Genomic DNA, 20,442 nt, shown 5'->3' on the forward strand with positions numbered 1-20,442 from the left:
TTCTCCCCGTGATAAATGGCTCCTGAGGTCCCATACAGGTGCCCCCCCCAGCTGCATTCAGAAAACCCCAGCCCTAAATGGTGTGCTTGGGCAACACAGATACACCCACACGGCTTCCAGCTGTTGGGGTGGACATGCTCGCTGGCGCGTGCAGCTTTTAGCACATTTGCACTCTCAACACTGCCCTCCTTTCAGAAGTGAAATAAATGGGGACGCTCTCGTTCCTCAGTTTCCTCATCTGGGACGTGGTGGAAAATAATACTGTCTGTTGTGAGTAACCAAGCCCTGGTAATGCTAGGATTATTGTCTTGCCCACTATAAAGGGCCAACAGCCCTGCACTGTTAATGTAATTTGCATCTGAAGCAGCAAGGAACTTCATACCTTACATTTAGTTTCCCTTTTGTATTTTAAAATGCATTAATTTAGCCAGGGGGTGGTAGCCCACGGCCGTAATCCCAGCACTCCCCGAGGCTGAGGCAGGAGGATGGCTGTGAGTTCAAGGCCAGCCTGGACTACACAATTTGTTTTGGAAAACAAACAAAAAGAAATTCAGATGCATCAATTTTCCCCGGGGGAAAAGGAGTGACTTCTGGGGTTGGGTAACTGTGCTTTGTTTGTTTTTGGGGTGCTTGCTACTGATTTGTGATTTGTGCACTTGGACACCCTCTCCTAGGGTCTTCAAGGTCCTGGGTAGCAGGACCCGAATTTCTGAGCAAGCACCTCAGGCCAGGGGAGCTACAGTATTTGGACTGGGCCAGAGCAGTAGGGCTGGGCGTGGGGACGTCTCTCGTCCCATTCTTCATTCCGGAGGGCAATCGCCTCTTTGGCCAGCGCGCCACGCACAGTACCTGGGCCCAGGTGAGGCTCCCGACCCTCCCTACAGACTGCGCCCTCCCCCTTCCCCGCGCCCAGAACCGGGGCGACCCCGGCACAGACCCGGCCGCCGGGTGTGAGCACCCGAGGGAGCTCCGCGCGCCGGCGCCCCCGAGCCCCTAGGGGCCTGGCGCCCAGCCCCCGGCCAATGAGAGTAGCGGAATTTCTTTCATTGAGCGCCGGGGCCCGGCTCCTGCCCGGAAAGGGGCGGGGCCGCCGCGCGCCAGGGGAGGGCGGGGCCGGCCCTGCGGCCCGGCCAATCGGCGCCACGCCCGGGAGGGGGAGGGGGGGACCAGGCCTCTTTTTCCCCTCCGCGCGGGACCAATCCCGACTTTACAAGCTTGAACTTTTGCCACCCTCGGACGAGCGAGCGCGCCCGAGGAGGTACCCCGCCGCGCCGGCTCCAGGGCCCGAGCGGGCTTAACCCTTCCCGCGCCGGGTGTCCCAACCCCGCCCCCGGCTCACCCCCATTTCCCTGGTGACCCTTGCTGGGGAGAGCGCGATCCCCTAGCCACAGCCCTTACCGGGGAGCCAACAGAGCCAGCCGCCGGGGTGTCGTGACGCCCAGTGGAGCCATAGAGGACACACTCCCCACCCTCTCCAAGTCCCTACCTGGGGCAAGCCTGGATGGCCCTGCGCGCAGCGCCCCGCGCCGACTCTGCGCAGGGGGTGCGCAGTCCTGGTGCGCCACGGAAAGTCTTGCTCCCTTAGCCTATCCGTCGCCCCTGCTCCCCCTAGACGCAGGAAGGCTCACTCACACCCTTTTCTATTGGCCCGCGCTGGGGCAGGGGTTTGCACGACTCTGAAGTGCAACGCGTGTCAGTAGGTTCGTGCACCAGGCAGGGAGAGGCCGGGTGCCCCGTTCGCGTCCAAGATTCGGTGCGTGCGCGGAGCCCCGGCTCGCACGCCCGGGCGTTCAGCCCAGGGTGCGTGCGCGCGCGCGCGCGCGTCCCAGTGCTCGCGCGCACCCGTGCCCGGGGGTGGCCCGAGAGCGAGCCACCAGCGCTGTCCGGCCCCGGGGCAGGGGTGCCGGGGCGGGCGGGGGGCGGGGGCCAGCGCTTGGCCCGCCCCGGGAACCAGCCCCTCGGAGCCTCCGGCCCTGCAATGGGACGTGTTCTCCTTTAAGAGTTAAGAAACTTGAAACCTTGTTTGCGCAACAATCAGCGCCGCGGAGCCGCCAAAGTGTCTAGACTGGCATATGATGGGAGGCAGCCAATGACTCCGCGGCGCTCCTCCGGGGGCCCTCACTGTGCGTTTGAGGAGAACAAAAAAGAGAGAGAGCCGAGCGGGGGAGCGAGCGAGGGAGCCGAGCAGAGAGAAAGAGCTGCCGGCCACTGTGTCGCCGAGCCTCGCCGGGACCGCGGGGCCGCCAGGAGGCACTTTGGTGGCGGGGGGAGGGGGGGCGACCTCGGCAGCCGCGGCGCCCGAAGCGTCCGAGCGCAGCGTGGGGCGGGCTGCGACCTCTGCCTCGGCGGACTGCATTTTAAATTAAGGATTCCCAGCAGCTCTGGGGTTTTTACAGCTCCCACTCCTGTGTTGACACCTCGTTTCAGAGAAACTCGCTCTAAGTGCATCTAACGCCTGGGACCTGAGACGGAGTTGGCCTTCCGTGCATGCAAACCCTGGGATTGGGGTTTTGTTTGGGATTTCTTTTTCTTCCCCACCTTTTTTCCCCCCTTCCCTTTCTTTTTGCAGGGACTTGAGGGTATCCACAAGCCTGCCTTTCGGACCCTGCAGAAAGAGGCCATGCAGTGAAGCGCTTGGGTTTTAAAGGCAGAGTCTTTCGGGGCTTCGGCGCGAGCGCTTTGTGCTCACGGACCAGCACGCAACTTCTGGAGGCTCCTCGGCCCATGCGGGGTCCCTCCAGCTGCGCGCCGCCTGCAGCGCCCCTGACACGCGGGGCCCGGAGCTGAGCAGCGCGGCCGCACGGGTGCGTGCAGCCGCCGGCCCCGCGCGGGCTGCGGCTCGGCGCAAGAGCATATTCCCGGCCGTCCCGCCCCGGCGAGCTCCCTCATGTTGCGGCCCCGCGGCGCCACTTCGACGACGGGCTGCGCGCGCTCTGCACGGCGCCCCGCGGCGGAGCTTCATGCGGGGCTGCGGCCCGCGCAGCCAGCGCCTCGCTGAGGGAACGGACCCCCGGTAACCGGAGACCGCCCCCCCCCCACGCCAAAGGATATCGTATGTTCAGGTCCAAACGCTCGGGGCTGGTGCGGCGACTTTGGCGAAGTCGTGTGGTCCCCGACCGGGAGGAAGGAGGTAGAGGCGGCGGCGGCGGAGGAGACGACGAGGATGGGAGCCTGGGCAGCCGAGCGGAGCTGGCCCCGCGCGCACGCGAGGGCGCAGGCTGCGGCCGCCCCGACGTCCGCCCGGTAGCCCCGTGGCGGCCCCGGGACGCGGTGGGACCGCGCGGCGCCCAGGGCGCGGGCAGGCGCCGGCGCGCAGGGGGGCCCCCGAGGCCCATGTCGGAGCCGGGGGCTGGCGCCGGGGGCTCCCCGCTGGACGTGGCGGAGCCAGGAGGCCCGGGCTGGCTGCCCGAGAGTGACTGCGAGACGGTGACCTGCTGTCTCTTCTCGGAGCGGGACGCCGCGGCGGACGCACCCCAGGAAGCCGGTGAACCTCTGGCCGGGGCAGGTCCAGAGCCAGCGAGCGGCGGGCGGAGCCGCGAAGGCCGCTCGCGGCTGCTGCTGCTGGAGCGGGAGCTGAAGACCGTCACGTACTCGCTGCTGAAGCGGCTCAAGGAGCGCTCGCTGGACACGCTGCTGGAGGCCGTGGAGTCCCGCGGCGGCGTGCCGGGCGGCTGCGTTCTGGTGCCGCGCGCCGACCTCCGCCTGGGCGGCCAGCCCGCGCCGCCGCAGCTGCTGCTCGGCCGCCTCTTCCGCTGGCCCGACCTGCAACACGCCGTGGAACTCAAGCCCCTGTGCGGCTGCCACAGCTTCGCCGCCGCCGCCGCTGACGGCCCCACCGTGTGCTGCAACCCCTACCACTTCAGTCGGCTTTGCGGGCCAGGTGAGTGTGCGCCCACGCGGGGCTGCGGCTTCCTCCCTGGCCGACAGCTTTTGCCCTTGGGGTCTGCGTCCCGGGACCCTGCGGGCCGGGCGCCTCTGAGAGTGGAGGTCCTCGGGGAAAGGGCGTCCGAGCACTCTCGGCAAAGGGCAACTTCAGGTTAAGGCTCCAGCAAACAAAAAAGTGCACAAATTGGAGTTTGCTCTGTGTGGTGACAGGGACGCCTTATGGGCTTCACCTTCAAACCCTGAAAAGGGAGGGCAGGCCAAGGAGAGTTCAAAGAAATGGGTGCCACCCATTTCTATCCCTAAGCTTCTAGCATTCATGTGCATAGCATTCCTAGTACCGTTCTGATCCAAGGATCTGAAAGTTGTGAAACAGGGTGTGTAGACAAATTGTGGCCAGAGTCAAAGGTGTTGCTAAGATGTTCCACTTGTTCCGTTGTGTACTTGGGAGCAGGGTGACCCCTCTCTCCTTGCCAGCATCCTTTGGTGTGCGATGCCAGTGTTCTCCATCATCAGTTCTCCAGCCTGGAGCCAGGTTTCTCCAGAGCAGAGGTCCTGGAGGCATGTGAGAGTAGGGAGGAGCCAGCTGTTTTATTGCCCCGGAGAACTGCCTCCTTCTTTGTTCTCCTCCTGGGCTTCCTGCCACCCCCCTCCCCTTTGCTTACCTGGGGACAGGTGCTGGAGCAGAGGTGAGGGCCCTGGGAGGCCCCTGGCAAGCTGCAGCCTGCAGCCCTTCTCTAACCTCTGCACTGCAGGGATGATCTTGAGGGATCCCTTGGGTGTGCCATAGGCGGGTCTGCTGGGAGGGGACTGGCAGATTTGCAGGCTCTGGGCCCTGGGAGGGCTCTGGGTCCCCTCACTGTGTCCTCCCTGGACAGAGTCAGGACTCGAGGGTCTCCTGACTCTTAGTGTGGAAGGAGAAGGTGGAGGCTCTGCATCTACCCCCCGGGTCATGAGTGTGTTGGGGCAGGTAGTGGCTGGAAGGGAAAATGTGCCCTCAGTGGTGGGGGAATTGGTGGGGGGCTGCTCTTGGTCACTGGTCACTCCATGATCCATATAGAGCCCCTGGGCAGTCCCTGGCCTGTGGCCCACACTGGCTTCCCATGCCCCTCGTTCCTCTTGCTGATGGCCTTGGAAAGCGCTTTCTCCCTTCTGCTACTTGTCACCTTGACCCTGGGGAAGGTAACCCTAATGTGGTTGTCTGGTCCCTGGTTATTTTCTATTAGGAGGTGGACAATGAGGCTCACTCCTCTTCTAGAAGGGCCCAGCAGGCATTGTGTCTTTCACTATGTCAGTGGGCCAGTGTTGGCTGAGCATTTGCCTTGTGCCAGGCAGTGTGCTGGGTGCTGTAGCTGACAGAGTGGGAATGTAAGTAGGCTCTGTGCCCTTGCGTGGGGGAGATGGGAAGAAGGGAAGTGGGCAGGACCAGGTCAGTGGTATGAAGCTCCAGAAGTGCTGTGTGTGTGTGTGTGTGTGTGTGTGTGTGTGTGTATGTGTAACAGGATCACCTCTGGAGCACCACACTTCCAACCTGGGGCAGCTGGGTGTGCAGGGGCCAGGTGCGCTCAGGTGGGTGGACAGGAAGGGAAGGATGTGAGCAAGTTGAAGACCCAGATAGGACCTGCTTGGGCTCCTGCTGCTTGGACTGGGAGTTGGGCTGGCTGTGGGTGTGAGTTTGGAGGCCATGGGCAACTGCAGGCTGAGGCCCACCTGACAAGCTACAGACCAGTTCTTAACCATGGAACCTGGTCCTGGCCTCTGCCCCGCCTGGAACTAGCAAGTTGACCTTGGACGAGTCACTACCCCATTCGAAGGTCTTACAGGTCAGTGTGGGTGGCTCTAGGAACACCCCTGCATCTAATTCTGGACTGAGCCCTGGGCCTTGGCTGCCGTGCTATCTCCAAAAGGAGGCGCTGTCACAGGGCCTGCAGCGCCTGCCTATTGCCCTGTCTCCTTGCCGGCCACTAGCGGTTAACTCCCAAGTCAGCCACACTGGGGGAAGCTTCGAGAACTGCTGGTGTGGGACGGGTGTCCAGCATGCCCGCGCTGACCCTCTCGCCTTTGCTGGGACACAGAGCTGGGGAAGCCCTCTGCTGCCCACCCCGCCCCCGCCGCCTGGCCGGCAGCCTGGCTCCTGCAGCTGGGCGGGCGCATAGCTGGGACTCAGCCGGGCGAGGCCTGATTAGGAGAGCGCTCCTTGCAGAGGCTGGGACAGGAGCAGGGGAGCACGGAGCAGGCCCAGGGCTACGGGATACCGGCACCACCAGTCACTCCATGTCCCCACTCCTCAGCTTGCAGGAAGCCCAGTGACGGGGCTCCTTCCTGGGCAGTGGCGCCTCCTGGGGTTTAGAGCCAGCCTGCCCAGGCCCATCAGCTTCACTTGGCGCTTGCAGTACAGCGTCCCTCTCTGTGCCTCTTCCCATCTGCACGGTTTGGGGGTTCCAGGCTATGGGGAGGGCCCTCTTCATGCTTTCCTGTCCTGGAAACTGGCCTCTCAGTAGAGGCCCCACCCTTGGTGCCAGGCTGCATCTTGGGCACCATCCCAAGGTCCTCTCTGCCACCCTGTTCGGGGCACAGGCATCTGAGCCCGTGGGTGCCTATGTGGACGGAAATGTGGAGAAATACTTTAATCACAGCTCTGACCTGTGTTTATAGAGCTCCTTTCTCTCGAAAGTATCCATTAACTTTGGAGTAAATCTGCTCTGTGCTTCACTTTTTTTTTCTGTAATTATATTCAGTAAATTACTATTATCCAAATTGCGCCCGGGAAAGAGAGACAGAGGGAGAGGGGAGAGGGAGAGAAGGGGAGAGAGAAACTTCTAAACGACTGGAGGAGGCTGTGGAGGAAAACACAGGGTTCCCAGGCCAGGCCTGGAGGAATTAGACCGGCTCCAAAGTTTTCCTTTGCTTTGGCCTGGCCTTCTCCCTTTGAAATGAGATCAATTTCAAGCTGGGCTTCCCAGCCCCCGCCCGCCTGCTCCAGCCCTAGGCTGCCCGCCTGCTCCTCCTTGCTCCTCCTGGAGGTGAGGAAGGGGTGATAATGTGCAGTTTGCCTCTCACTGGCGCCAGCCGGCCTCGCTGTTTATCTGGCTGCCGGGGAAATCTGGGCAATTAGGCTCCACGGGCCTTAAAGTGCCGGGAGCTCCTTTTCTGCTCTCCCGGGCTGGGCCTGGGGTGGAGCCTTAGGGTTCTGGGGGGAGGAGGAGACCAGGACCCCAGAGGCCCCCTCCCTACCCACCCACCCACGGCCACCTTGGGGAGGGGAGAACTCGGAGGCCCCAGGGAGGCTCCGAGTCTTTCTAAGCAGGAGGCTGGCCTGATAGGATGGAGGTGGAAGGAGCAGTCCCAAGCTGAAGCCTGGCCAGGCGCTCCCGGCTTCAAAAGTAGGTCCAGATCCTGGAAGGCTCAGCAGCCCTTCTGACTGGAGGTGCATCTGGGCCAGGCTGAGCTGAGCATCCCCAAGCCTTGGAGCCCTGGAGTCCTGGCCCCTGGCTGACTGTCCCTGGTTCCCAGACTTGGGAGGAAGTTGGGGGAGATTCCTGAAGTTGAAGCCTCAGGCTGGACTGGGGGGTGGGGTGGTGCAGTTTCTGAGGTTTTTATCCCTAATTCCCTTTCTCTATTCTGCAGAGGGGCTGAAAGGGGTTAGGGAAGTCTTAGGGTTAGAATGTATGGTTTATTTTAAAATCACATCAACTTTTGCAAATGCTGGGGCGTCTTCTGAGAGGTTAGCGGACAGAGGACCTGGTGGTGACTCAGTTTCTCTTCTGACCCTTTATCTCACCCATGAGAATCCCACTGGAGTTTATGTCCTGGGGCTCCTGGATCTGGAAGACCTGACCATGTGGGAGTGGAGTGGGAGTGGCAGTGAAGAATTATCTAGAATTATCCAGTATTGTTCAGTGCACATCATTCATAACAGCAAAGAGTGGAAACAGCCCACATGTCCATTAGCTGATGAATGGATAAACAAAATGTGGTACATCCGCACAATGGAATATCATTGAGCCATGAAAAGGGAAGGACTGATCATGCTATGCACAGATGAGCCTTGCGAATATTTGGCTAAGTAAAAGAAGCAGGACACAAAAGGATACAGACTGTGTGGTTTCATTTACATGAAACTTCCAGAAGAGGCAAATCCACAGAGACAAAAAGGAGATTAGTGGTTGTCTTAGTTACTTTTCTCGTTGCTGAGGCAAAATGCCCAGCACCCACAAGTTAAAGGAGGAAGGGTGTATTTGGCTTGAAGTTTGTAGAGGTTTCAGTCTGTAGCCGGCTGGCTCCAATGCAGGGTTGCCTGGCAGAGGGGCATCCCAGAGGAGAAACAGTTCATGGTGGGCCAAAGGTAGCAAAGCAAGCAAGGGCCTTTAGCAGCTTCTTTCTGCCCCTTTTATATTTTATCTAGGCTACTGGGATTAGGATGGTGCCAAAGCTGTTAGTGAACTGATTAATAATCACACACCCTTAATCCTAGCATCACACACTCTAGATCCGGCCACCTCTGAAAAAGACCCAGCTATGACCGTGTGAGGCTTTGGGAGACATCTAGATGAAAGTTGTAACAGTGGTTTCCTAGGGTTTGAAGGCTAGGGTATAAGGATTGACTGCTAATGGGGTTAGGATTTCTTCCTGCAGTGTTGGAAATATCCTATAATTAGATAGTGGTGATGGTCGCACAACCCTTTGAATAAAGTAAAACCTACTAAGCTGTATGCTTTCAAAGGGTGAATGTTGGGCTGGGAATTTAGCTCAGAGGTTCTGCCACCTGCCACACAAGTGCAACGTCCCGAGTTTGATCCCCAGTACCAAAAAAGAGGGTGAATATCATGGTTTGTGAATTATCTCTCTTTTTTTTTTAGAAGATCATCTAGTTTTGGTCTCCAGCTGGCCTCCTTGCCTTAGTGACATCTGCAGCCACCTTCATGTGTGGCCTTGGGCGGGTCCTTTCCCTGCCTGGACATCAGGTGCTGAATGGGTTAAGAGAAGGAGCTGAGCATGGTGACCCCCGAGGACCCTTCCCTCTTGGACATTCGGTCTCCCTGTGTCACGTGGGGGGAGTCAGAGCCTTCAGACTTTTTACCTGCCTAGGGTGGAATTGTCCTTGGCTCCAGGTCTCCTCCAGTTTAAATGGAGTGGTTGAATGGTTAAGTAGTGCTGTGTGCATCTTTCTGCTAGGGTAAACGGGGGCTTGGTTGGCAAAGTGCCCTTGGAGGCCTTCTGCTCTCACTAGCTGGTGTGTCGGCATTTCAGGCTCCTAGGTTTTCTATCTGTCTCCCTGATGACATTAAAACCCCCCAACCCAGGCATGGCCTTGGGTAGTGGGTGTCAAACTCAAGGGCCGAGTGGCTTCTGTGGGCGATGCTTCATGAGCCCTTCTTGCCCTCCACCTTCTAGGTTTCGGGTCACCAATCCCTGCAAGAGATGCTGGCATTGGTAACAGTGGCTCTACTCTGGCTGCCGCCACCATGCTGCCAAGCCTCACCTTTGGGGACAGATTGGGGGAACAAATGCCCAGAGCTCCGTGCCATGTGCTGCTGGGCCTCGGCCAGCCCGAGTTTTGCAGGAGTAACCGAATCCAGGGTGACTTTCCAACTCATGGGTAGGGTGGTGGGGGGTGAGAGGCCGGAGCCCAGAGACCTGGCTCCAGTTCTGGCTCCATGACCTATGCCCACGGGAGCTGCTGCCACCTGCCAGGCCTTGGTCTCCTCCCTGTGTGGGGGGCGCCGACCTGGGGCCCAGGTGTGTTACATGGCTTCCACTGCTGGCCAAGGCCTTCCCCTTCGGTCTTGTTTGAGGTCTCCTGTGGGTCCCCAGTTGGTCCCCAGGTCCCCTCAGATGAACCCGTTTTACCAGTAACCCCATCACTGTTGTCTCTTGGAACAGTAGGGCCAAAGGGCTATGAGATGGGACACTGCCTGGGTCCCTGTTCCACTGGGCCTGGGTGCCAATCCTAGCTCCACCAGAGGGCTGGGGGCAGGGGCAAGTCAGTTTCCTCAAATGGGGATAAAGATTATTCCTAAAATGGGGATAATCTTGTCATCTTATTTATTTTTGTTTTTGAGAAAGGAATAAATGAACACAGTTGTCTGATGAGCCCCATGAACCACTCTGAACCTCAGGTCTGCAAGAATAAAACACAGTAGAGAGCCAGGTGTGGTGGCACACGCCTGTACAGTAATCCCAGCACTCAGGAGGCTGAGGCAGGAAGACTGCAGTGAGTTCGAGGCCAGCCTGGGCTACAGAGTGAGTTCAAGCCCAGCCTGAATTTTACATAATAAGATGCTGTCTCACCGAATGCCCTCCCCGCCCCCCCATAAGAATAAAACCCAGTATAGAACTGGGAGAAGTAGAGCAACATCCTCTCCAGTGGCTGCTCTGCAGCCTTCCCCTCCTAACCCCGGTGCCCATTGCTGCTCCCAGTCCTCAGCCTGGATGTGGCTGAAGTCACCCTGGGCTGGCCGGGCAGGTCGGGGGAGAGGTGAAGCCTGGCTGGGTGTGTGGAGCACTGCTAATTGTGCCTCATAATTGGGGAAAAAGCATTTATTACCCCTGTGTCATTTGTGATACTGCCTAATAATAGTTATTACCAGTTTATTATGGCGCGGTGCAGCCTGCCTTCGCTGGCGATTTGATGGTGTTGAGTTTCACATATGGAAAATGAAGGGTCATTTCATTCATGCAAATTGTTACTTAGTTTGGCAAATTGTTACTTCCCATAAAGCAAGAGGCTAAGAAATTCTTCAGAAGGCGAAGTGTATGTTTTTAAGAAGGAAGATTTTAGGCAAATGAAAGGAAACCCAAAGGAAGCATAATAGATAATGAGGAATCAAAGAGCCCCAGCTGGAGGCTGTGTCCCATCTCTGCCTTTTCTTTCCAAATGGGGAAACTGAGGCTGGGAGCCAGAAGTGACTGGTTCAAGGCTTCATATCTAGGTGCTTGAGCTGGGTTCGGCTCCAGGGACCCCAGCCCTGTGCCCTCCCTGGACCCATGGGTGTTGGTTCTGATGCAGCTTGTTTGGGAGCAAGTTTCCAAGTCTGGGTCTCTGCAGGCACCCTCAGCTTTGCCAAGGTTTGCCAGATTTAGCAAATAAAATGCAGGGTTCCCGGTTAAATTTGAATTTCATATAATCATATGTGTGTGTGTGTGTGTGTGTGTGTGTAGTTCAGGGTGGGGTGGAGCTCACTGTGTAGCCCAGAACTCACAGCGATCCTCCTGCCTCTTCCTCCCCAGTGCTGGGATTACAGGTGTGTGCCACCATGCTTGGCATAAGCATAATTTAGTGGAAGCATATCCCAAATATCCCAAAGGCTGTACTTGTACTAGAAGCACGATGCTGTGCTTACTCCAAAGTCGCATTTAACCAAGCACCCTGTATTTTACCTGGCAGCCCTGCCTGACTTCCCTGGCACCTGTGCCCGTCTTGTTTCAATGATTGTAGATACTTTTTACAGAGATGTTTTTCTACAGTGCCAGGAGCTGAGCTAAGCATTTTACACACATTATTTCCTTCTGCCCTCCAGCAAAACTGGGAGGTCTCTGATTATTATCCCCACTTTCTAGCAGAGGAGACAGGCTCAGAGAGGTGCAGGAACTTGCCTGAGCACACACAGCCTTCTGTGGCGGAGTGGAGATTGAGACTGGGTTTTTCTGTGCCCCGGGCCTGTGGCCTTAACTGTTGCAGTGCATTTGGGCAGCAGAGGTGGCAGGAGAAGTAGAGGGTGTCTTGAGGGCTGAGGTTATTGTTTGAGGAAATGAATCATTAAAACATAGTGTCGGGCATGGTAGCACACACCTGTGAGCCTAGTACTTGGGAGGCTGAGGCAGGAGGATCGCTTTGAGTTCAAGGCCATCCTGGGCTACATAGCGAGACACTGTCTCAAAAGGCAACAACCACAAGAAGTGTAAAAGCACAAAGAATCCAGGTCAACCCCCCACTGAACACCACCCCAGTAGTGACGAGCTGTCTCATGTCTTCCAGAATCACCACCACCTCCCTATTCTCGGCTGTCTCCTCCCGAAGAGTACAAGCCACTGGGTAAGTGTCCTGTGTTCTCTGCAGGGTGCGGGCTTTGAGATGGGCGAAGCTTTACAAACACTCCCACCCTTGGGCCTAAGCAGACCCAGCTTCTGCAGCTGCCTGTTTACATCTCAAAATTCCAGGGCTCATCATTAACCTCTTTGTGACCTTTAAACACCGGGCCTGGGGGAGTGAGTGGGTTCTGAGTTAATCAGGGCTTTGGGGGTGGGCTGGGATTCCTGGGTTTCTTTTCTTCTTCCTCCCCCGGCCTTGGGTTGTTCTGTAGCGTGAATTAATTTGGAGTGTGACAGGTAGGTCACCAAGTCTTGGTAAGAAGGAGCCATGTGTACCCTTCTTTCCTTTTTTTTGAGACAGGGTCTCACTATGTGGTTCAGGCTGGCCTTGAGCTCACCATGCAGCCCCGGCTGGCCTCAAACTTGCAGTGATCCTCCCGCCTCGGCCTCTTGAGTGCTGGGATTACAGGCATGCACCACCATGCCTGGCTGGCCATGTCATTTTAGACCGGGCCAATTCAGAGCAGGGCATGTTTTCTGTAAAACTTTGGGGCTAAGTAATCGGCTCATATTCTGGGGTGATCCATGCGGTTTTAGAAAGATGTGTTCCCTTCCCCATTGGCTGTCTGTTCAGTGGTCCTCAGCATGGGCTGTGACAAGGGCAATTCTAGAGCTGAAAGTCCCAGGATGGTCACTCTGTGACCTGGGAAGCTTCTGTGGACACAGGCATTGATGCTAAATAAACATCCCTGAGGGACCGCAGAATGGGTTTTGCTTTGCTTTTGATGAAGACATTGCCTGGTAATAGGAGGTGGAGGCCATATCTGCGGGTCCTGGGGCCCCACCCCACTTCTGCCCAGCCCCCCACCCCCTGAGGCCAGGGGTGTCAGCAGGTACCCTCAGTACTATGACCTGTGCCAAGGGAAAAGAGGTTACCTAGAGGGTGTTCGAGGCAGTGGCCGAGCGGGGTGGCTTCCCCAGGATTTGTTCCAGAAAGGTCTAGCGGCCCTTTGTTTAGGGGAGCTGCAGGATCTGCAGGGGTGAAGATAAGGAGCAGTCTCTGTTCAGGTCCAGGACACGCATCCTGCTGCTCCAGACTGGCCTCTGCATTTCCTAAGCCAGTGTCATGGAGCTGATCACGTGGAAGATCCCTAGTTTCATTAGAGAAAATACGACAAAAAGCCCTCAAAAGTTCATAGAAAAGGTAGCACTGTAGTTTGAAAATCAAGGATCCGTGCCCTGGGGACCATCAGTCAGCCTGTGGTAGAGGTTGGTGGCCAGGTCCCCCCAAACCACCCAGCCCTCAGTGCCATTTGGAAGTTAACACAAAAGTTCCCCATTTTTTTTATGAACGGGACAACTGAGGCCCAGAAAGAGGAAGTCTCATTTGCTGGTGGTCACAGAACTCGGCTCGCTCTTGTTTTAATATGGATTTCAAGCTAAGAATGATTTTTACTTTTTAAATGGTTAAGAAAAAGTTTTAAAAAATCAAGAGATGATTCCTGCCATGTGAAAATTACACTACATTCAGACATCGTGTCCAGGGACTCAGCCACGCCTGGTCACCTCCATCTGGCCCTGGGCTCCTTGTGCCAGAGAGGCCCAGTTGAGTAGTCGCACTGATTTGTTCAGTTGACAGAGCTGAAGATATTTACTCTCTAGCTCTTTACAGAAAAGGCCAGTGACCCTGAGATTGCTGTTTGTGGAGGCGAGGCTCGAACCCGTGTCCCTCCTTGGGGTTGTATTGTTCTTCACCTGGCCCTGTGACCCTGCTGGAAGTGCTGAATGTGAGGGTTGGTGGGGGCACAATGGGGACTTGGTAGCTGTGAAAGGTGGGAGCCACCACCTCAGGCAGAAATAGAACTCAGCCCCTGGTGTCCCCACCCCGATGGAAGTGGCTTTGAGCACTTGGGAACATCCGATATTAACAGCAAAAGTCTTTAAAGAATTTCCCACAGAGACATCGAGGGATGTCTCTTTTCTTTATTTTTGTTTTTGTTTTAAAGATTTTTTCCATGTGCCTTTATTTTCACCCTAATACTTTGACCAGCAGATAACATTTCTGTGCCCTGATAAATAGTCTAAGGGTTTTTTGTGGTTTTTTTGGTTATTATTTTCTTTTCCTTGCATTGTGGCTTTTTCATAAACAAAAAGTCAGTTCACTTCTAAGCCTCTGTGATCACATGAGACCAAAAAACAAAATAAAACCCAGAATACCCCAGTCAGCATCTGGCAAGTGGGGCAGAAAAAAAAAGGCCAAATTGGTTAATGTTTCATCTTCCTGCTCCCCAGACCATGTGGTAAAGGGAAAAATTCCTGCAGGATCGGATGGAATTCTAGTGAGCTAAGGCCCAGACTTAACAGTTCTGGCGCTGGAATCTCTGGCCTCCAGGGCCTCTACTAGACCAGGTGGGGCCAGCCCTATGGGATCTGGGGGCACTGGCTGCGGACTCCCCACACTCCTGGACAGGCCTGTCCCTTCACAGTGACAGCTCCCTACTGCGCCTGATGCCTGGTAGCAGAGGCCCAGGCCTAGGAGCCATTTCTCAAGTCTGCCTGTCCCGGAAGGCATCAGCCTGTCAAGCTAGCAGCTCAGCGATTGAGAGAAAATGTGCAAAAGAATTTCTCTCCCCATCTCAACTGCACTGGAGACAGAAAACAAATATTGCAGGCCACATGAAGGCCTTGAAGCTACTTTAAAAAAACGAGCACCTTCAAAAAAAGTGTAGGTATTGAAAATTGCACCAAGTGGAGGTGTAGGTGTTTGGGAGTAGGGGAGGGGCCAGGAGGGGAAAGAGAGATGGGGGAGTTAATCTGGGAGCAAATGTTGAGCCCTTAATTAGAGGGGTGTAAGCGGGACAGCGAAGATGACTGTGACTTGTTAAAACAAAGTTTCCCCAGCTCCAGCAGGAGGAAGGAAGGGAGGAAGGAAGGAAGCAAGCAAGCAAGAAGGAACACCTTCAAGAATTTTAATGGTTGTAATTATGTACGGCAACTCTGAATTGTTTAGGGGCTTAATTTCACCTTGCCCGGGACGCTCCAAGTTGCTACTTGCTCGGGCCCCTGAACTTGGGCTGTTTCTGTGGCCAGAACATTTGCTACTTTTTCAGGTTCCAGGACCTCAGCAGCCCACATCTGCCAGAAAAGTCCCAGGGTGGGCTGGGTGTGATCCCAGGGCAAGGTTAAGAGTCGCATCAGGAAGTTGCAAGGGACACACTGCCCTTCACCGGCACTCGTGTGCACACACTTGCACGGATATGTGCACAGACGTGCACACAGGTTCACGAGAGAGATGGAGCACGGAGCCCTCCAGCCGACTAAGTTTTCTCTCTCTTTCCCCCGCAGATCTGTCCGATTCCACATTGTCTTACACTGAAACGGAGGCCACCAACTCCCTCATCACTGCTCTGGGTGAATTCTCAGGTTGGCATTTCTTCTGGCATGTTGAACTGTGTGGCCGGGGACAGGTGGCGGGGGCTTGGCGGAGGTCCTTTTGATGTCCTCTCCGCATTTTGGTTTTCTCCTCCTACTCCTTGCATGGGAAGATGGCCAGTGTGTGAATCTGCTCCCGGGCTGAGGGACAGTCTGAGTGGAACCCGTGGTGGCTGCCTGTGAAGTGGCTGCCAACATGTCTCTTGTGGAAGGCTGAGGGGCCAGCGGGCTCCACCCGTCGCTTCAGCAGGGGACCCATTCCCGCTGTAGGGAACAGTGTGGTGGGGCTGCCATGCATTTTTCTTTCTTCTGTCCCCACACAGGGAGAAGGACCGATGTTTAGGGTCCAAAGAGGGCAGCACAAGTGGAGTGGTTAGGAGCTGGAGGGAGGGTGGGTCTGGCAAGTGAGGACTTTGCCAGAAGCCAGAGCTTTCCATGTCCCTTCTGAGCGCTGAGGGAAGGAGAGGGAACCCCGGTTTGGGGGCTGTTCCCTGACAATCTAAAGCCCCCACCCCGTCACTAAAAGCTGGCCTTAAGGGACCCCTGCATGTGGAGGAACCGTAATGAAGGTTTCCTTGAGAAATGAGAGGTGGTTGGTGACTGGGGCAGCAGGTCAGGAGGGACTCAAGTGATGAGATCGGGCTCCCTTTGGGAACATGCAGTGAGGGTGTGCTGTGGGGTCAGCTGGGCCTCGGCCTGGCTCTGAGCTGGTGGGCGGGGCTGGGTGTCTATTTTCGCGTGCACTGGCCTTCCCCACGCCTGCCATGCTGTGGCCACGGTCCTCGTGAGAAACCTTGCTGGTTATGGGGTGTTGCTGCCGGCCAGGCCCTGCCTGCATGGGGCCTCTTCACACACTTTGGTGCAGGACAGCCCGGGCTGGGGACACCAGAGGTAAAGGGACTTGAGGGACTTGACGCAGGTTAGAGACTTTGCATCTGGATCTGTGCTCCTTAGTGCTGTGTGCCCCTTTTGACCAAGACTCAGTGTACCTTTGATGAATGGGTTTCCTGTCATTCGGCCTGTCATTCTCCACATGCCTAAGGTGCCATGGAGCTGGCTGCTCACAGCTGCTAGGCTGTTTCCCCAGCCCTTCCCCCTTGTTCCCAGAGACCCCAGTTGTGTGGCCGCCTCCTGGAGGGACAGGGCTGGCCTGCTCTGACCACACTTGGGCTCATATCTTGGCCTATGCGGGAGGCTGGGTCCCCTCGTCCACTCCTGGCTGTCCCTCGGTCTCTGGTGTCCCCCTCATTGGGCCGCTTCGTTCTTGTCTCTGCCTCTGGGCCCAGTTTGGTTTTAATCTCTCCCTCAAAGACCCAACCCGGTGAAGACAGAAGTTACAGTGCAATCCATTCTTTTTCTTCTGTACCTGTGTGGGCGGGACCCGCATAGAATTTCGAACAAGGGGCTAAAAAGTGTCTCTGGCAACCCGGGAATATTTCATTGAGACAGACTGTTGCATTGATGATCTAGATCACAGGCACTCTTCTGATGTCCCCTGTCCCCGAATGTTTATGGTGGTGACTTACTTGTGTTTTGTGGGGTGTTTGCACACATAATTGCATATGATCCCTGCTCTCCTGGGGCTATGGGTGGGCCAAAAGGAGCAGACTTCACCCAGCACTTGCCAGAGGCCCTGCCTCCAACCTATCCTGGAGACAGCGCCCCCTAGAGGTTGGGAGGCCTGCAGTAGATGCCACCTGGACCACTGTTGGGCTGATCTGGGGGGTCCAGTAGCGCAGTGTTTGGGATTTCTGCTCCCTAAAAAGAGCAGAATCTTCAGTACTGGGCAGTGAGGCGGTCACTGCTGTTTTTTATTGCATAGTTTTCATCTAAAATATTTTGCATTCAGTGGCTTGGGATTTTTAAGGGGCTAGATTTGGGGAGAAAATTTGGGATTTCCTGTGACAGGATGAATGAGATCCAGGTGGCCTTAGGAGGTGAGTGGACTGCCACCTTGGTGGTCATCCAGGCCCCTTCCCGACAAGACATGTGTCCCCTCCTGAGCTCCCAGACTTGGGGCTGTGTTGGTCTTGGTGGATGGCAGTGGCATATCTGATTCTGCAAAGATGGACGGCACGGTGGCAGGAAGGTGGTGAGGGAGGAGTCAGGTTGGGACATTTGATCTTCACCAGTGATGATGGTCCTGGTGAGGACAGCAGGCAACATATAGTGATACTTACTGTTGACATTCTCTGTCTCTGTGACACCTGGCACTGGCACCTGTCACTCTGACCCTAGCCCACAAGACAGCTGGGATTCTCCCCATGGAACAGCTGGGGAAACTGAGGCTAGCAGCTCAGATTCCCAAATTGTCCACAGCAGGCTTTGGGTGTGTGCCCAGGCGTGAGACTCCCCGGCCTTCCCCAGCGAGCTCTCTATCCCCTTCCCACCCCAGACCCCGGAGAGGACTCTGGGCAGAGTGGAGACAGGGAAGCCTGTCCTCATTGTGTTCCAGGGCAGGGATTCAGTGACAAGGGGACAGGACCCCTCACTTACCAGACCCCCTCTGGGCAAACCTCTCGGACAGCGCAGATGCACCAGCCAGCTGTCAGGGGCTGCAGTCCCCAAGAGCCAGTCCCTCTCTCATCTGGGGACAGGTGGGTGTTCTGCTTCAGCAAGGTGTTTGGGGCCCTGGGCTGGAGGGTGGCCTTGTTCGTCTCACATGGACCATCCTGTGCCCAGTCTGGAGCTTTGTTTTTACCCAGCTCCAAGTCCCTGTTTCACTGTTCCTTCCTGTCCCCCGTCCTGCTGTTGAGGCCATCAGGGGGAATGGTGGGAACTTGTGGACTTGGTCACAGGTCCTGGCAGGTGGGGGTGCATTGGTGGCAGGGCAAGGTGCCAGGAAGGGAGGCTGTTGCATGTCAGTTCTCCACAGAAAAGCTGATTGGACATTCTCATTCGATCTCTGCCTCCATACACGATGCCCACTGAACACCCAAGAAAAACTGCAGCTCAGAGGACAGGCAACTCCACCAAGGTCACTTGGAGTGTGGGGAGCTAGGACACAGCTTTCACCAGATGGGAAGACCTTAGGCCTGGGCTCTTCTGTTCGAGGTGAGAGACTTGAAAGCCTAGTGCTTCTGTTTAGGTTGCATTCTAGACGCTGGCTTTCTTGTCTGACTCAGGACAGCTCTAGGCTGCTGACCTGAGCCTGTCAGTTTGTCTTCCCCCATTCCCTCAATTTCAAGTTGGTTTGGAGGAGTTAAGCATGATGTGCTACTTAAAGAAATTCATACTAAGATGTGAGTGACTGCTAGGCAATGCTTGTCTTTGGTTGTTTTAAATTTGAAAGAGGAAGGCTGGTGCAGGAGGGCCATTTCCTGCTGTGGCTTAGGAGAACAGAAGGGGCCTGGAATTGGGAGCTTTATGCCGAGAGTGAGAGGAGCCCCAGCCTGGGTGCAGGGTGCTGGGCACTGAGCATAGGGTGCTGTGTCGTTTAGTTGAGAGCCTATGGGATGGAAAGTGTGGTGTGAGCTGCCTGTCACAGGGACCGGAAGGCCTTTCTGGTGGCCTTGTTGTGAGTGACCATGGCTAGCAGAGGAGAAGGCCCAAGGAAGGAAGGGGGCCTGTGCAGGACTCCCGGGCATGTGTGGTCAGAGCTGGATGTCACGTGTGTCCTCCGCCAGCCACATGGGCTCCTGCAGGGCACAGGTCATTCTGCCCACACTCACATTCCACAGGTGACAGGGCCTGGAAACAGAGGCCAGAGAGGTTCCGAGCCACTGGGGTCACAGAGAGCATCAGTCGGAGGCTGTGGGTCCCTCCAGGGCCCTTTCGGGTGGTGCTGTCCGGCGTCCCACTAGGGCCACGAGGTGGAGAGGAGTGTGCACTGTGCATGCGCTGTCTGACCCTGGCTGGGGCCGCCCATACCTGCATGACCCGGGCTGGGGTCTCTGGTCCTCTTCTCAGTGCAGCCGCTGTGTTCTTGGTCTGGTGGGGGCGGGGCCCTGGAGTTCCAGCCCTGGCTCTGCCATTGGCTCGTTGTGTGACTCCGCCCCTAATGCCTTCCCTAATGGAAGGGTTTCTTGTGGGTCAGCCATGGCTGGCACCCTGCAGGTGGGTGTGGCCATGCCAGTGTCCCAGGCAATGGGCAAGGGCCACAGAGATGGACCTGATGTCCTGTCCAGCTTGAGCTGCTCATACACAGCTAGCAGGAAGCAGCAGAGAAGGAGGCGGGACTAGGGCTGGACTCTTGGTGGGTCAGGTGGCAGCCTGGGAGGCCTCCTGGAAGGGATGATAACTGCACTGAGCTCTAAGGGACAAATAGAAGCTCAGATGTTGGTGATGAGGCAGGTGGAGGCGGGGGCCTGAGTAAGATTTACAAAAACCTAACAAGCACACAGTGCCCTGGTGGCTGCCACAGATGGAGCCCGCGGGTGACTGTGGTCCCCAGTGCCTGCTGGGCTTGTGGCACCCTGAGTGGCTGGGAAGGGAAAGCGGGGAGCTGGGAGTCCAGTTTAGCCGGAGAGGCTCTGTTTGGCCTTGGGGAGAGGAAGGACATTTGACTTGGAGCTCGGGGTTTGTGGTCCCCTGGTTGCAGCCCACGCCTGCTCCTACTCTGCCTTATCGGGGTCAGGACGCCTGCAGGGGGCAGACGGACTCCTGCGCTCAGGCTAAGCCCAGGGCCAGGCCCAGCCTGCCATCCAGTCCAGAAAGCATGCAGTGGCGCACACCTGTAATCCCAGCACTCTGGGAGGCTGAGGCAGGAGGATCACAAGTTTGAGTCCCACCTGGGCAACTTAGTGGCTTAGTGAGACCCTGTCTCAAGATAAAAAATAAAATTAGGGGCTGGGAATGTGACTGAATGGTTGAGGCTCCCGGTTCAATCCACAGTACTGCCCACAGCAACCACCCCAGCAAAGCCTGGCCTCCTCGCCTTGTCCAGGGGCGAAAGGGACAGAGGAAAGGAGAACTTGGCCTCTGTCCCCAAATCCACAGGACAGGAGTGGCTTCAGCAGAAGTCTGGACTGAAGGGACCAGGCAGTTTGGAGAGGGGCCAGCCGACTCGGTATTGGAAGGAGAGGTGCAGGGCGCCGGAGTGTGTATTTGCTTTTATGGTGCTGGGCGCTGAACCCTGGGCTGTGCACTGTGCTATAC

General features: G+C 56.6%; 1 protein-coding gene across 4 annotated transcripts in view; it reads left to right on the plus strand.

Annotated features, from left to right (window-relative positions):
• Positions 1-1,924: 1,924 nt before the first annotated feature.
• Smad6 (SMAD family member 6) overlaps positions 1,925-20,442 on the plus strand; it is a 65,537-nt gene continuing 47,019 nt past the window's right edge. For 2 of the 4 annotated variants that reach the window (XM_087199148.1, XM_087199149.1), the window contains exons 1-4: positions 1,925-3,880; positions 8,742-8,846; positions 11,861-11,917; positions 15,259-15,336. In XM_087199148.1, the coding sequence (XP_087055274.1) occupies positions 3,055-3,880; positions 8,742-8,846; positions 11,861-11,917; positions 15,259-15,336 (1,066 nt within the window). In that variant the 5' untranslated portion in view covers positions 1,925-3,054. The remainder of the gene's footprint in view (positions 3,881-8,741; positions 8,847-11,860; positions 11,918-15,258; positions 15,337-20,442) is intronic. The other 2 variants (XM_087199147.1, XM_004855598.4) reach the window with 2 other exon arrangements.

The sequence above is a fragment of the Heterocephalus glaber genome, unplaced genomic scaffold, assembly GCF_053883595.1.
Source record: "Heterocephalus glaber isolate CG9 unplaced genomic scaffold, H.glaber_assembly_v1.0 deba00001689, whole genome shotgun sequence".
NCBI lineage: Eukaryota > Metazoa > Chordata > Mammalia > Rodentia > Bathyergidae > Heterocephalus > Heterocephalus glaber.